We start from the raw sequence: 14,353 nt of genomic DNA on the forward strand, positions 1-14,353 counted from the left end.
TTGAAACGTTAATGCACACCTCTGGACACTGCTTCACTGTACCGTCTGCTAAACATGTCTCTATTATGACCTGTATAATGATCTGAGCTAGTAAATTTACTATGAACAAATACAGTAGAACACCCAGTATCTCTTAAAACAGAGATTTTATCACTGTTAATCTTACCCTCAACTATATCGAGACCATGTACCTGCACTTTGTCTCCATTACATGAAACACCCGGTAACTTAACGGTTATACCACTGATATAGTCATCAACTGTATGACCCTGCTGTGTTTGTATGCATAAACCAAACTTACTTTGCTTATTCGTGCTCTCTTTGGACTTGTTTGCTCTTGAAGAACAATTTGGTGCTATATGACCTACCTTCTTACAAATAAAGCAAGTTCTAGTCTCTTGTCGTCTTCCTTTCTGTTGAAAATTCTTACCTTGATGCTTTGCCTGATCTGTATTTATTCTCATATATGATTGTGGTTTAGAACTAACATGTTCGATTTTATGGGCTTGCTGAAATACCTCTGCTTTTTCTATCAACTCGTCAACAGTTTTCGGTTTCTGCTCCTTAATCCAAAGTTTGAGCTCTTGACTACAACTTACCATCAACTGTTCTCTTGTTACTAAATCAATAAATTTACTAAAGTCAGTACCTATCTCTTCGCGTTCCAACCAGTGCCTAAGAAAACCTACTAATCTGACGGCATACTCCTTGAATGATTCATCAGAAGATTGCCGGGCACTTCTGAACTTCTCCCTGTATGTCTCAGCAGTGAGCTCATATCTAGATAAAATAGCAGTCTTAATTTGACCATAATCTCTACTGTCCTCTTCTGACAATCTAGAAAACGCTTCTAAAGCTTTCCCACAAAGTAAAGGGACTAATCTAAGGGCCCATTCTGGCTTGGGTATTTTGTGTAGGGTTACTAACTTCTCAAATGACTTCAAAAATATATCTGGGTCTTGATTTTCCTGAAACTTCGGAAGTTTTGATTTCAAATGTGAACTTGTCTGAGGTTGTGCTACATCCTGAGATAATTCTTTCTCTCTAAGTTCTAGCTCTTTTAACTTTACCTCCCTTATGAATAAACATAAATGTAACTAAATATACACGCACAAGACAGAACTAAATATAATGGAATGAAATAAACACATAAACTAAATGATTCACAGTCTCAACACACCACCATTTTTTCTGCACACCTCCCGGTAAGGTCGAACGTTGCATGTACTGTAAAATTAACGAATGAAATGGGTTGTTTCCCTTGGACTTTTGTTATAATTATAACTGGACGAAATATAGACTAATTTCACACATTTTTTTGTAGATTTCTATATTGACGAAGAGAACACCAGATGATATATATTTCACTATAATGCTGTATTCAGTAAGCCATGACTGGTTAAACGAACATATCTAGCACGGACTTCTCGGTTACTTTACAAATTAATATAACGGACTTTGTGCTCCAAAAATAATAAATTCCTAGCTTTCCAACGGTTTTTTTTAATCACCGACATTACTTCACCGACTCTAGGCGTTATTACACCATCTCGGGAACATCAGGTTGATAACCATTTTATCACCGACAGGTCGACGCTTCTAGCTATGTGCAAGACGCACACCAAAACCGGGTCTAAAAACCCCTGTAAATAGACATTGAACCCAAAAATTACTTACAACATTTATACCTTTGCATAATATGGCAATTTCTCGTACATTCTGGACCGCGAGCAAGAAATATCATCTCGACAGCAAAATAGACTATAATTTACCATATAAAATTAATTATTAACTTACCTGAGTATTGTAAACATTAGCCTAGGGATATCCATGTCCTGAATTGACAATTATAATTCCCCACTGCTACTTTACCAAACTCAATGCTTCACTCAATGACCATGTGCCGACTGATATAAAACTCACCTGTTAAATTTCTATACGTGTACAATCTCGTGATTTCACAAAAGGTCTACTTGATTCGATTTACCGGTGTTAGTGGTATTTAAAGCTAGGATAGTTTAAATAGTCCTGTATGGAAAAAATGTAAACGACAATTAACTGAAGTTTGTTACAGTCAGGGCTCCTGGGTCCAGTTGTAAACATGAGATCCCATGGACATCAGTGGACACAGAAGCCCAGACATTGTAAGGATACGTATTTATTGATGACTTTCAAACAGACTTTTTTTTCGTTTTTTACTATATACATGTAATACTTATAATAAACGGAACAGTTATTAGGAAAGTGTCAAGTGATATAAAAAGATGGTTACCTTCAACATAATCATAGTAACCTTATTAAGAGCAACTGAGAAGCAAGAATAATCATAAACCAAATTATTTTGAAAAGGGAATATCGCTTTCCTCCTTAATTGTACATAATACCATTCAGTTCATAGATGTAAATACCCTGACGTGTCCATCCTATAATGCTGTAGGTCAAAACCTGTTTTATAAAATAAACTTTAGTTTCACCTGTTGCAAATGAACTATAGTTAGATAGATACTGATGAGGAGGAGTTATTTAAGCATGGTAATATTTTGAAGCTTAGTGCATAGTGAATATTTAAACATCGTGCTATAGAGAAAGCTAACGTGTGACAAATACAGAAAAATAAGAGAACTCAGGTCGACTATGCCAGTTGGAAATACTGAGGTGTTTTCTAATAAATCTACATGTTATACTACATTATGAAAAATAAGACGTGAACTTCTTATAGTGGCACCTTAAAACATTTTTATTGCGTATGAATTTTGATTCTGATTGATGATCAAATTGTTTACATCATCGATTCTAATTAAATGGTAAGAAAGTTATATTTATTGTGTTACAAGTATCAAGCAACGACCACAGGCTACTTCTGAGTTCTTACACTATAAATACCGGTTCTGCCTTTTTCACTTTGACTCAACAATCATGTGATCTACGCGTAACACATAAAAAATATTAAAGTCAAATCTTGTTTATAACAAAAACAACAATTTCATCTCGAGTTGAGACATGTTGTGTGATTTTGAGTTGTCTTTCTTACTTGAATGAAAATTGACATTTTGGTTAAAATTCAGTTTAATAACCATCTTCAATACACAATAACAAACAAAATATCCAAATAAATGAAAACAAGGTTAGAGAAAAAAAAGAAAACTCTTAAAATGTTAGTAAATTAATAAAAAAAACTCAACAAAAATGACAAGAAAGACTCATACTGACTTCATTGCACTTTGGACAAAAAGTATAAATCTTTTATAATAATATAAGTTTTCATAGACAAGACATCTTTCAATGCTCCAAATCTTAAATATTATTACAAAATATAAATCTTATACAAGATAGTGTATATCCTACTAATGCTTTTACAATCATAGAAAATATTTTGATTTGATTGTCTAGAAACTGGATGATTAATTAATACTTATAAAATATACAAAAAACTGTAAATAATACTGTGAAACTGTCACGTTTCAGTCTTGACAATTTGGTGACTAGGGATACTGATAGAGCTGGTCCACTGTCACCTGAATTTGTACCTTAGGAGGAACGCAGGCTACACTTGTACAAAAATATTTATCCTCCTTTTGAAATAACCTCATTGTAATTATATTACTTCATGTGAAATGATCTTTGAACAACTCTTAAGGCATGTTCTTGAAATTTGATCTTTAGTGCCATACTACCAAAGCATTGAATGAAATCTGGTTATTGAGAAAGTAAGCAGCAGCGCTAAGTCAGGTTATTTAAAGTGTTAACACAATATATGATACTTAAAATGACAGAGTGCAAATGCCAGAAATGAAGATTTTTTTCGGAATGGGTGTTATCAAATCTTTGAATGAACTTTTATCATATAGCACAAATACAATCACCAATCTGAAGAAATCCTAAATATTATGGGAAACTGTACAATGTAATGATACATATGCCCATTTTTCATATGATCAGGATTCTAAGTATAATCAAGATTGGTATTTAATCCAGGTATCTTTATGGACCATATAAAAAGAATATTTAAAAAATCCTACAGCTTAAATTGTAGAGAAGTTTGGTCTGTTTGATTCAGACTTGCAGCTTTATACTACAATTATTATAATATCAAATATGTTCTTAATACATAGTTAGAAATCTGATAGATAACTCTTGAAACTCTTATTTGGCCAATCACCTTATTCTTCTGACGTAAAAATTGGTAATTTCTAATAATAAAATGGGCAAACAAAATGAATAATGCATTGTTTTTAACACAAAGAAATGGGCTATTGATCCATGAATCTGTATCTTCTTGGATAATTTTTGTGTTCCCAGGGTCAATGGCCACTGATCCCCACCCAAAGTGATCCTTGATTTATTATGGAAGATGACTAACTGGTCAAAAGCTGTATATAGAAAGAGTAATCAAGGGAGCTGCACTGCAGCACAAAAGTATGCAGGGGGTCCAGAGGGCTAAAATCAAAAAAGAAGAGGGTTCCAACCCCTGGAACCCTCCCTTATGTAAGCAACTGACATGTACACAGTTGTCTTTTCTACAAAGTATGGACTGCATGAACAATTCTCTTTTGGAAAAACATCATATATTCAGAGAGTATATATTCAGAGAGAGTACACAGTAAATGTAGTTTCTTCAACTCCCTCACCATGGCAAGAATGAGGCAACGATATGAAATTGGAGTCTATGCTCTCCCCACCCCAAAGTGGCAAACTCCTCTAACCTCCAAATTTGTGAAATACTGTGTTCAAGTTTTCTTGAGTATGTATAATTTATGGGGACCAAAAGGCAACCTTTTGCAAAATTTTGGAAGATTATTATATTGGAAGTGAGATAAAAGACAGAGAGAAAAAAATGATGACATAGTTAGCGAGACATATGATATCATTTTCAGGAATAAAATGAACAAACAAAAAAAAAAAAAACTGACACAAATAAATTCATTTTACAAAAGAATGCTGTAAGGTTATTGCTAACTATCTCAAATATCATTACACACTACCACAGAAAGAGGAATTTTATCATTTTAAACTTAAACAAATTTATGAGATCATTTTTGGCAACATACATGTAAACTTAATCTATTTACTATGACTTTAACAAAGTTTGCTTGCATCATGGCACATTGCTAATGATATTTGCTCTATCTTAATGCTTGAACACCATATTTCTAGGTTTCATTATAACATATTTCCAATGTGGAAGCTCAATAATCACCTGAAATAGAACATTTAAAAGTATACATGTAAGAATAATTTTCAATTCTCCTATAGTATCTACAACAACCAAAGTCTTTTGATGACCATCTGCTGAAATAAAAAAGAAGAAATGAATCTACATATAGGTTACAAATTTCTTTATTTTTGGTAGATTTAGCATCCAACGATCTCTATATGTCTGCTCTATAGTAATATTGGCTGCTGTTCCACTTCCATTGCTTGTAGAAGATGAGGATGACAAGTTGGATTCTAGAAGCTCCCAGTTACTGTTTTTCAAAGTTTCAGCCAGACGTAAACGAATATTGGAGCTGTTTAACTCCAATTCAACATATTCCATTCCATTAGTCATGTCTAGCCTTTCCATTGCTTCCTCCCCAATCAGCTCTGTTGGTAAAGACAAGATCACATCCTTTCGACCAATCATTATTGTTTTTACACGAGAATTCTTTGAAGGCATGGTTGCTGTGGTACCAATTCTGACCTCGATGATTTCTAGATAATGACTATGTGATTTGTTTGTTGAGGATTCTTCCTGCATGTGTAATATCAATTCAATTAAAGGACGGATCTGATAAAAATTGGCTTCACATAGTAACAGATCATATTCTTTGAAATCATTTGGTAAGCTTAATTTGGTAGATCTAAGAAAATTCAGAATGTATTTAAAAGTTTCTCCATCCCTATCAATAAAATAATGTCCATTATGGTCAAGTCTGGACGGAATATCTCCTCTAAACATGGCCCCTAGCCTAGAATCAGGATACCTACAGAGCGTGGCTCGTGTAGTGGTGTAGACAGTACCACCAATATTGACATGTATAATCTCAGATCCATTCATGTTGACACCTTCAGTCAGATGCATCGCACTGTTCAACTGTTGCTAGACATGTTTCTCTGTAAAAGAAATAAAACTTATATTTGTAAATTCATATTACTATTGGTATTCACTCATTCATAGAACTGTCAATGTGTTGTGTCCTATAGTTTTACTGATATCAATACACTATTAGACATTCCTGATTTGCAATGGGATTTGCTGCTTTCAAGGTCAATACATGAAGCTCTAATTTAAAAGAGTCATCATGTATTTTCAATTAAATGGAGACTTGTTTGAATTACATAATTCTGTGCCTCTTGAACAAATGAGTCACAGAAAAAAGTTTAAGGACAAAAAGTCACAGGAAATTAAGTTAGACATAGTTTATACAGTGGAAATATGGAAAACTCAACTGTAAATGATAAAAATTTGTACTTTATCATTCATCTTATATCATTTAAATAATTTCATATTATATTTGTATATTGATGTCTGAAAAGTTAATTTTTTATTTAAAAATAGTTCAATGAAAATTTTTTTAATATGGAAAATGAAATTTAAAACAATCTTAAAATGAACATCTTGTTTATATATCCATTGGCATGGAAGCCATTTAGTTTCAAGCAGGAGGCCACATCTATCAGAACAAAGGTAACAATTTAAATACCCAGGGCCTAATATGCTTAGCAAAACTAGTTTTTTCCACAACTAATAAATGCATGGTAATTACACTGAAATAAAAACAGTTATGAGACATGGCTCCAATCTACATGTGCATGATTATTGAAACCATATGCGTATATGTATTCTATGATGTACATGTAGGATGTTTTTGAGGCTTATGTCTGATTTCAAGCACTGTATTATAATCAATATTTTTATCCTATGACTTTTTTCTGTTTATGTTTTGAACACCGACATTTGCCTGAGCAAGAAAAATTAGGATATGTTGAAATTTTAACTTCAACTATTTGGTACCAGCTGCTCAGGTGGTGCAATATCTATTTTACCAGATTTATTCAGGACTTGACTTGATTTTGGATTGGGTTAGCGTTCAGTAATTTTGTTGTTAGCCTAATTTACAATTAATCTGCTCCCTTATGACCTTTAGGGAATTACTATCTACGATAATAAAAACCCCAAAACTAGTCATTTTATTCATGTTGTTCTGTACTACTCTCCTTTTACAATTATTTCTCATTCTTACATCAGAGATTGAAACAGTTGAAGTACATAAAATAATGAAAAATTCAGTAACTGTGATTTGGGATTGGTGAAAGTTGGTATGGGTAGTTTTAGGAGTTTGACATTTTGTATAGGAAACTCACTGTACTGCCAAACACTTGAACCCTACGTATTTTTTGCAATGGCTGTCAGGTTGCTGTCTAGTAAATTAACCTGCATACAAGGCTTTCACTTGTAAAACAGACTATTACATCCATGGAGTCACGTCAGGTTGAAGCAACAACATAAGTGTTCCCCTCAAGCCAAGGTCGTTTACAAATGAACATGGAATGAAAGTGAAACCATACGGATGGCAAAAGAATGTACGTTCACAAACAGTGTTTGAGTAGAAAATCTATTACCGAACAATTCACAAAGTTGATTTCTACAATATTTAAACTCCTTCCCACGTATAAAGTGGATATTTCTTTTTAAGCGCTGGTCCTTCCGTACTTTTTTTTTCAACCGGATGTTATTAGCATACTTGTAAAAGTCGAAACTAATACGACGGGCGAGGAAGAATCCGGTGTACATTTTTCCTTATGCGTCGCAAGTTTGAATTATTTTCATATATTCATGTACAATTATTTTTTTCTCTTTTGTTTCTTTATTTTTTGTCACAAATCATCAGATTTATATGACAATAAAGTTGATTTGATTTGTATCAGTTCTACAGAAGAACTAGTTAAACTCCGAGTAGAACTATAATAATCTTGTTCTAATACGTCATCATATCGTGGAGGATTCTTGTTCTGTAAAATAGTATATTAATATCAAAATCCTCGGTTCTGGCATGGATATAAATATACATTATTTATTATATGTATGGTTCTGGTAAATAACACATTTTTATTTACTGGCATAGATTTGCATACATTTGAGGAATTTGTGATCAAATTCCTAGGTATTTCACAATTTCTTGACAATATATGTACCCCTCTCTTATGAAATACAAATACCTTTATTATCTAATAATCACGGGCCCTTTGCAGGCAATCATACCCAATTAACTAAGTATCATGCTTTCTTACATGTTTGACAAAAAATGCTGAAAAAGAGCATATATTGAAGAATGCTGCAAGTTCAAAAGTGTACCCAAGGTACTGTAAAATGTTGGGAAAGTGTTTTAAGAACATCCGGGAAAAAAATGGCAGGGGTCCCCCTATGCCCTTTTATTCCACCAGGTCTGAGTGGGGGGGGCAGTATAGATTTGCTGGAAAAGAACATAACATGAAGTTAAACCACGGCTAATCAAAATTTACATCATCACTATTAATACCAGGTTTACTATATAAACCAATTGTCCATGAAATCAAAGCAAGTATAAAAATTAACGGAAAAATGGCCACCAAGAACACTCTTTGGTCATCATTATTCAACTTGAAACACCTAGTGTCCTAAAGATAGAATCTGAGGAACTAGTGAAAATGGCCGCCTAAATAATAAATTCAAAACTGTCCGTCAACTCAGAATATCATGTTTTTCTTATGGGTAGCTTTCATTTTCATTCTTTTATAGTGGAGGAAAAAAAGCCAATAAAAAGCATTATGACTCCTATATTCTATTTTGTAGTAACGACTGCCATGTTTTTCTGACTGCTGGAAATTTTAAATGATCAGTTCGTGGAGGAAGCCCTAAAAAAATTATGCCACTCAAAATTATGAAACTCACAGAGGCAACACCCGGCGGGTAGGGTGTTGCTTCTGTGAGCTAGCACAATAGAGAACAGTATGTCGGTCTAGTGCAAAGCAAGGCCTGTTCGATCTGCCAAAGGTGCATAAAATATCTGCTATATGACGTTGATAAAAACTGTCGTGATCGAAGAGGGCTGATTAGTTTTAATGTTCAATTTGATTTTTCAATACACGTGCACGTGTACAACACACAATCGATACAAATATTCTAGTATTCGGGTACTCCAACAATGCTAGAGGTTGTCCGGCAAACTATTTTCAGACTTGGTGCCATCCTAACGGAATTCCAACCTCTTATGTTGTAGGAGTAGTATTCGGGTCAGAATTTTTTGATTTTAAGTATGCTACAAGGAATATCTTGGTCAGAACACAAAGAAAATACGCCAGTGTGTACAGGCCGTTTTGAAAATTTCAAATGTGGTAGTAGATTTCTGGAGCGGGTTTTACTTTCACTGTCAAGATCTAAAGTGTGGTAAATTAAACACTAAAACATCAATATACGACCAATAATGGTTGCTCTAGTGTCCATTATATATAAGAATTTGGCCTTAAAAAAGAAATTCAATTTCAAATTTCAATTTCTCAATTTTCGCTCACTAATCGTGTAAAATATGCCCCACAACACAAAATGTATAAATAAAAAAAATGTACCAGAGAAATCAGCAGATGACAATTGAACCAATTATATATTAAATATTGTACTCTTTGTCTATGTCCTACTCTCATACGAGTCAAGCGAACGACGCATTGCCTTTCCGCCAATTAGTATTTGATTTACACCACAAACCATATTTCATTTGTGCCAAAAAATACATTATTTCATTTGCGCCAATTACAGGTGAATTCATTAAAATATAGTACATGTACAAGTAATACTTTTTATAAAATCATCATTTTACGTGTACCTCATCTTTTCGCCAGCAGTATGATCCAGTATATGTTATCCCCGCTAGGGAGGTTCAATTAAAGGACGGATCTGATAAAAATTGGCTTCACATAGTAACAGATCATATTCTTTGAAATCATTTGGTAAGCTTAATTTGGTAGATCTAAGAAAATTCAGAATGTATTTAAAAGTTTCTCCATCCCTATCAATAAAATAATGTCCATTATGGTCAAGTCTGGACGGAATATCTCCTCTAAACATGGCCCCTAGCCTAGAATCAGGATACCTACAGAGCGTGGCTCGTGTAGTGGTGTAGACAGTACCACCAATATTGACATGTATAATCTCAGATCCATTCATGTTGACACCTTCAGTCAGATGCATCGCACTGTTCAACTGTTGCTAGACATGTTTCTCTGTAAAAGAAATAAAACTTATATTTGTAAATTCATATTACTATTGGTATTCACTCATTCATAGAACTGTCAATGTGTTGTGTCCTATAGTTTTACTGATATCAATACACTATTAGACATTCCTGATTTGCAATGGGATTTGCTGCTTTCAAGGTCAATACATGAAGCTCTAATTTAAAAGAGTCATCATGTATTTTCAATTAAATGGAGACTTGTTTGAATTACATAATTCTGTGCCTCTTGAACAAATGAGTCACAGAAAAAAGTTTAAGGACAAAAAGTCACAGGAAATTAAGTTAGACATAGTTTATACAGTGGAAATATGGAAAACTCAACTGTAAATGATAAAAATTTGTACTTTATCATTCATCTTATATCATTTAAATAATTTCATATTATATTTGTATATTGATGTCTGAAAAGTTAATTTTTTATTTAAAAATAGTTCAATGAAAATTTTTTTAATATGGAAAATGAAATTTAAAACAATCTTAAAATGAACATCTTGTTTATATATCCATTGGCATGGAAGCCATTTAGTTTCAAGCAGGAGGCCACATCTATCAGAACAAAGGTAACAATTTAAATACCCAGGGCCTAATATGCTTAGCAAAACTAGTTTTTTCCACAACTAATAAATGCATGGTAATTACACTGAAATAAAAACAGTTATGAGACATGGCTCCAATCTACATGTGCATGATTATTGAAACCATATGCGTATATGTATTCTATGATGTACATGTAGGATGTTTTTGAGGCTTATGTCTGATTTCAAGCACTGTATTATAATCAATATTTTTATCCTATGACTTTTTTCTGTTTATGTTTTGAACACCGACATTTGCCTGAGCAAGAAAAATTAGGATATGTTGAAATTTTAACTTCAACTATTTGGTACCAGCTGCTCAGGTGGTGCAATATCTATTTTACCAGATTTATTCAGGACTTGACTTGATTTTGGATTGGGTTAGCGTTCAGTAATTTTGTTGTTAGCCTAATTTACAATTAATCTGCTCCCTTATGACCTTTAGGGAATTACTATCTACGATAATAAAAACCCCAAAACTAGTCATTTTATTCATGTTGTTCTGTACTACTCTCCTTTTACAATTATTTCTCATTCTTACATCAGAGATTGAAACAGTTGAAGTACATAAAATAATGAAAAATTCAGTAACTGTGATTTGGGATTGGTGAAAGTTGGTATGGGTAGTTTTAGGAGTTTGACATTTTGTATAGGAAACTCACTGTACTGCCAAACACTTGAACCCTACGTATTTTTTGCAATGGCTGTCAGGTTGCTGTCTAGTAAATTAACCTGCATACAAGGCTTTCACTTGTAAAACAGACTATTACATCCATGGAGTCACGTCAGGTTGAAGCAACAACATAAGTGTTCCCCTCAAGCCAAGGTCGTTTACAAATGAACATGGAATGAAAGTGAAACCATACGGATGGCAAAAGAATGTACGTTCACAAACAGTGTTTGAGTAGAAAATCTATTACCGAACAATTCACCAAGTTGATTTCTACAATATTTGAACTCCTTCCCACGTATAAAGTGGATATTTCTTTTTAAGCGCTGGTCCTTCCGTACTTTTTTTTTCAACCGGATGTTATTAGCATACTTGTAAAAGTCGAAACTAATACGACGGGCGAGGAAGAATCCGGTGTACATTTTTCCTTATGCGTCGCAAGTTTGAATTATTTTCATATATTCATGTACAATTATTTTTTTCTCTTTTGTTTCTTTATTTTTTGTCACAAATCATCAGATTTATATGACAATAAAGTTGATTTGATTTGTATCAGTTCTACAGAAGAACTAGTTAAACTCCGAGTAGAACTATAATAATCTTGTTCTAATACGTCATCATATCGTGGAGGATTCTTGTTCTGTAAAATAGTATATTAATATCAAAATCCTCGGTTCTGGCATGGATATAAATATACATTATTTATTATATGTATGGTTCTGGTAAATAACACATTTTTATTTACTGGCATAGATTTGCATACATTTGAGGAATTTGTGATCAAATTCCTAGGTATTTCACAATTTCTTGACAATATATGTACCCCTCTCTTATGAAATACAAATACCTTTATTATCTAATAATCACGGGCCCTTTGCAGGCAATCATACCCAATTAACTAAGTATCATGCTTTCTTACATGTTTGACAAAAAATGCTGAAAAAGAGCATATATTGAAGAATGCTGCAAGTTCAAAAGTGTACCCAAGGTACTGTAAAATGTTGGGAAAGTGTTTTAAGAACATCCGGGAAAAAAATGGCAGGGGTCCCCCTATGCCCTTTTATTCCACCAGGTCTGAGTGGGGGGGGCAGTATAGATTTGCTGGAAAAGAACATAACATGAAGTTAAACCACGGCTAATCAAAATTTACATCATCACTATTAATACCAGGTTTACTATATAAACCAATTATCCATGAAATCAAAGCAAGTATAAAAATTAACGGAAAAATGGCCACCAAGAACACTCTTTGGTCATCATTATTCAACTTGAAACACCTAGTGTCCTAAAGATAGAATCTGAGGAACTAGTGAAAATGGCCGCCTAAATAATAAATTCAAAACTGTCCGTCAACTCAGAATATCATGTTTTTCTTATGGGTAGCTTTCATTTTCATTCTTTTATAGTGGAGGAAAAAAAGCCAATAAAAAGCATTATGACTCCTATATTCTATTTTGTAGTAACGACTGCCATGTTTTTCTGACTGCTGGAAATTTTAAATGATCAGTTCGTGGAGGAAGCCCTAAAAAAATTATGCCACTCAAAATTATGAAACTCACAGAGGCAACACCCGGCGGGTAGGGTGTTGCTTCTGTGAGCTAGCACAATAGAGAACAGTATGTCGGTCTAGTGCAAAGCAAGGCCTGTTCGATCTGCCAAAGGTGCATAAAATATCTGCTATATGACGTTGATAAAAACTGTCGTGATCGAAGAGGGCTGATTAGTTTTAATGTTCAATTTGATTTTTCAATACACGTGCACGTGTACAACACACAATCGATACAAATATTCTAGTATTCGGGTACTCCAACAATGCTAGAGGTTGTCCGGCAAACTATTTTCAGACTTGGTGCCATCCTAACGGAATTCCAACCTCTTATGTTGTAGGAGTAGTATTCGGGTCAGAATTTTTTGATTTTAAGTATGCTACAAGGAATATCTTGGTCAGAACACAAAGAAAATACGCCAGTGTGTACAGGCCGTTTTGAAAATTTCGAATGTGGTAGTAGATTTCTGGAGCGGGTTTTACTTTCACTGTCAAGATCTAAAGTGTGGTAAATTAAACACTAAAACATCAATATACGACCAATAATGGTTGCTCTAGTGTCCATTATATATAAGAATTTGGCCTTAAAAAAGAAATTCAATTTCAAATTTCAATTTCTCAATTTTCGCTCACTAATCGTGTAAAATATGCCCCACAACACAAAATGTATAAATAAAAAAAATGTACCAGAGAAATCAGCAGATGACAATTGAACCAATTATATATTAAATATTGTACTCTTTGTCTATGTCCTACTCTCATACGAGTCAAGCGAACGACGCATTGCCTTTCCGCCAATTAGTATTTGATTTACACCACAAACCATATTTCATTTGTGCCAAAAAATACATTATTTCATTTGCGCCAATTACAGGTGAATTCATTAAAATATAGTACATGTACAAGTAATACTTTTTATAAAATCATCATTTTACGTGTACCTCATCTTTTCGCCAGCAGTATGATCCAGTATATGTTATCCCCGCTAGGGAGGTTCAGGTCGGATTTCACCAGCAGTATGATCCAGTATATGTTATCCCCGCTAGGGAGGTTAAGGTTGGATTTCGCCAGCAGTATGATCCAGTATATGTTATCCCCGCTAGGGAGGTTAAGGTTGGATTTCGCCAGCAGTATGATCCAGTATATGTTATCCCCGCTAGGGAGGTTAAGGTTGGATTTCGCCGGCAGTATGATCCAGTATATGTCATTCTGCGAGGGATATGAAGGTTGGATTTCGCCAGCAGTATGATCCAGTATATGTTATCCCCGCTAGGGAGGTTAAGGTTGGATTTCGCCAGCAGTATGATCCAGT

At 33.9% G+C, this 14,353-nt stretch overlaps 2 protein-coding genes across 6 annotated transcripts; both read right to left on the reverse strand.

Annotated features, from left to right (window-relative positions):
- On the reverse strand, positions 1 to 1,832 carry LOC148608744 (uncharacterized). The gene is made up of 2 exons (XM_088541147.1): positions 1,798 to 1,832; positions 1 to 1,074 (listed from the first exon to the last, which is right to left on the reverse strand). Exons 1-2 carry the CDS (start codon positions 1,830 to 1,832, stop codon positions 9 to 11), a joined length of 1,101 nt encoding a protein of 366 aa, XP_088397273.1. The 3' UTR covers positions 1 to 8.
- On the reverse strand, positions 1,359 to 14,320 carry LOC148608745 (BTB/POZ domain-containing protein KCTD1-like). Of its 5 annotated transcripts, XM_088542370.1 has the most exons (5): positions 13,983 to 14,320; positions 11,746 to 12,135; positions 9,840 to 10,236; positions 1,798 to 6,093; positions 1,359 to 1,643 (listed from the first exon to the last, which is right to left on the reverse strand). In XM_088542370.1, the coding sequence occupies exon 4, from the start codon at positions 6,059 to 6,061 to the stop codon at positions 5,315 to 5,317; it is 747 nt and encodes a 248-aa protein (XP_088398496.1). In that variant the 5' UTR covers positions 6,062 to 6,093; positions 9,840 to 10,236; positions 11,746 to 12,135; positions 13,983 to 14,320; the 3' UTR covers positions 1,359 to 1,643; positions 1,798 to 5,314. The 5 variants fall into 5 exon arrangements, with proteins under 5 accessions (XP_088398496.1, XP_088398497.1, XP_088398498.1 ...); XM_088542371.1 differs by lacking the exons at positions 11,746 to 12,135; positions 13,983 to 14,320 and adding an exon at positions 11,488 to 11,733; XM_088542372.1 differs by lacking the exons at positions 9,840 to 10,236; positions 11,746 to 12,135; positions 13,983 to 14,320 and adding an exon at positions 7,345 to 9,256.
- Positions 14,321 to 14,353: the final 33 nt, after the last annotated feature.

The sequence above is a fragment of the Perna viridis genome, chromosome 8, assembly GCF_037379345.1.
Source record: "Perna viridis isolate PV_CMFRI_1.1 ecotype Kerala chromosome 8, ASM3737934v1, whole genome shotgun sequence".
Lineage (NCBI taxonomy): Eukaryota > Metazoa > Mollusca > Bivalvia > Mytilida > Mytilidae > Perna > Perna viridis.

What these genes read in the sequence shown, in the direction of transcription:
- LOC148608745 (XM_088542370.1), bottom strand. Translation starts at nt 6,061, where the DNA reads ATGCATCTGACTGAAGGTGTCAACATGAATGGATCTGAGATTATACAT.
- LOC148608744 (XM_088541147.1), bottom strand. Translation starts at nt 1,832, where the DNA reads ATGGATATCCCTAGGCTAATGTTTACAATACTCAG. An exon ending in CTAATGTTTACAATACTCAG is followed by an intron (nt 1,075 to 1,797) that starts GTAAGTTAATAA and finishes TTTATTCATAAG; the next exon opens with GGAGGTAAAGTTAAAAGAGC.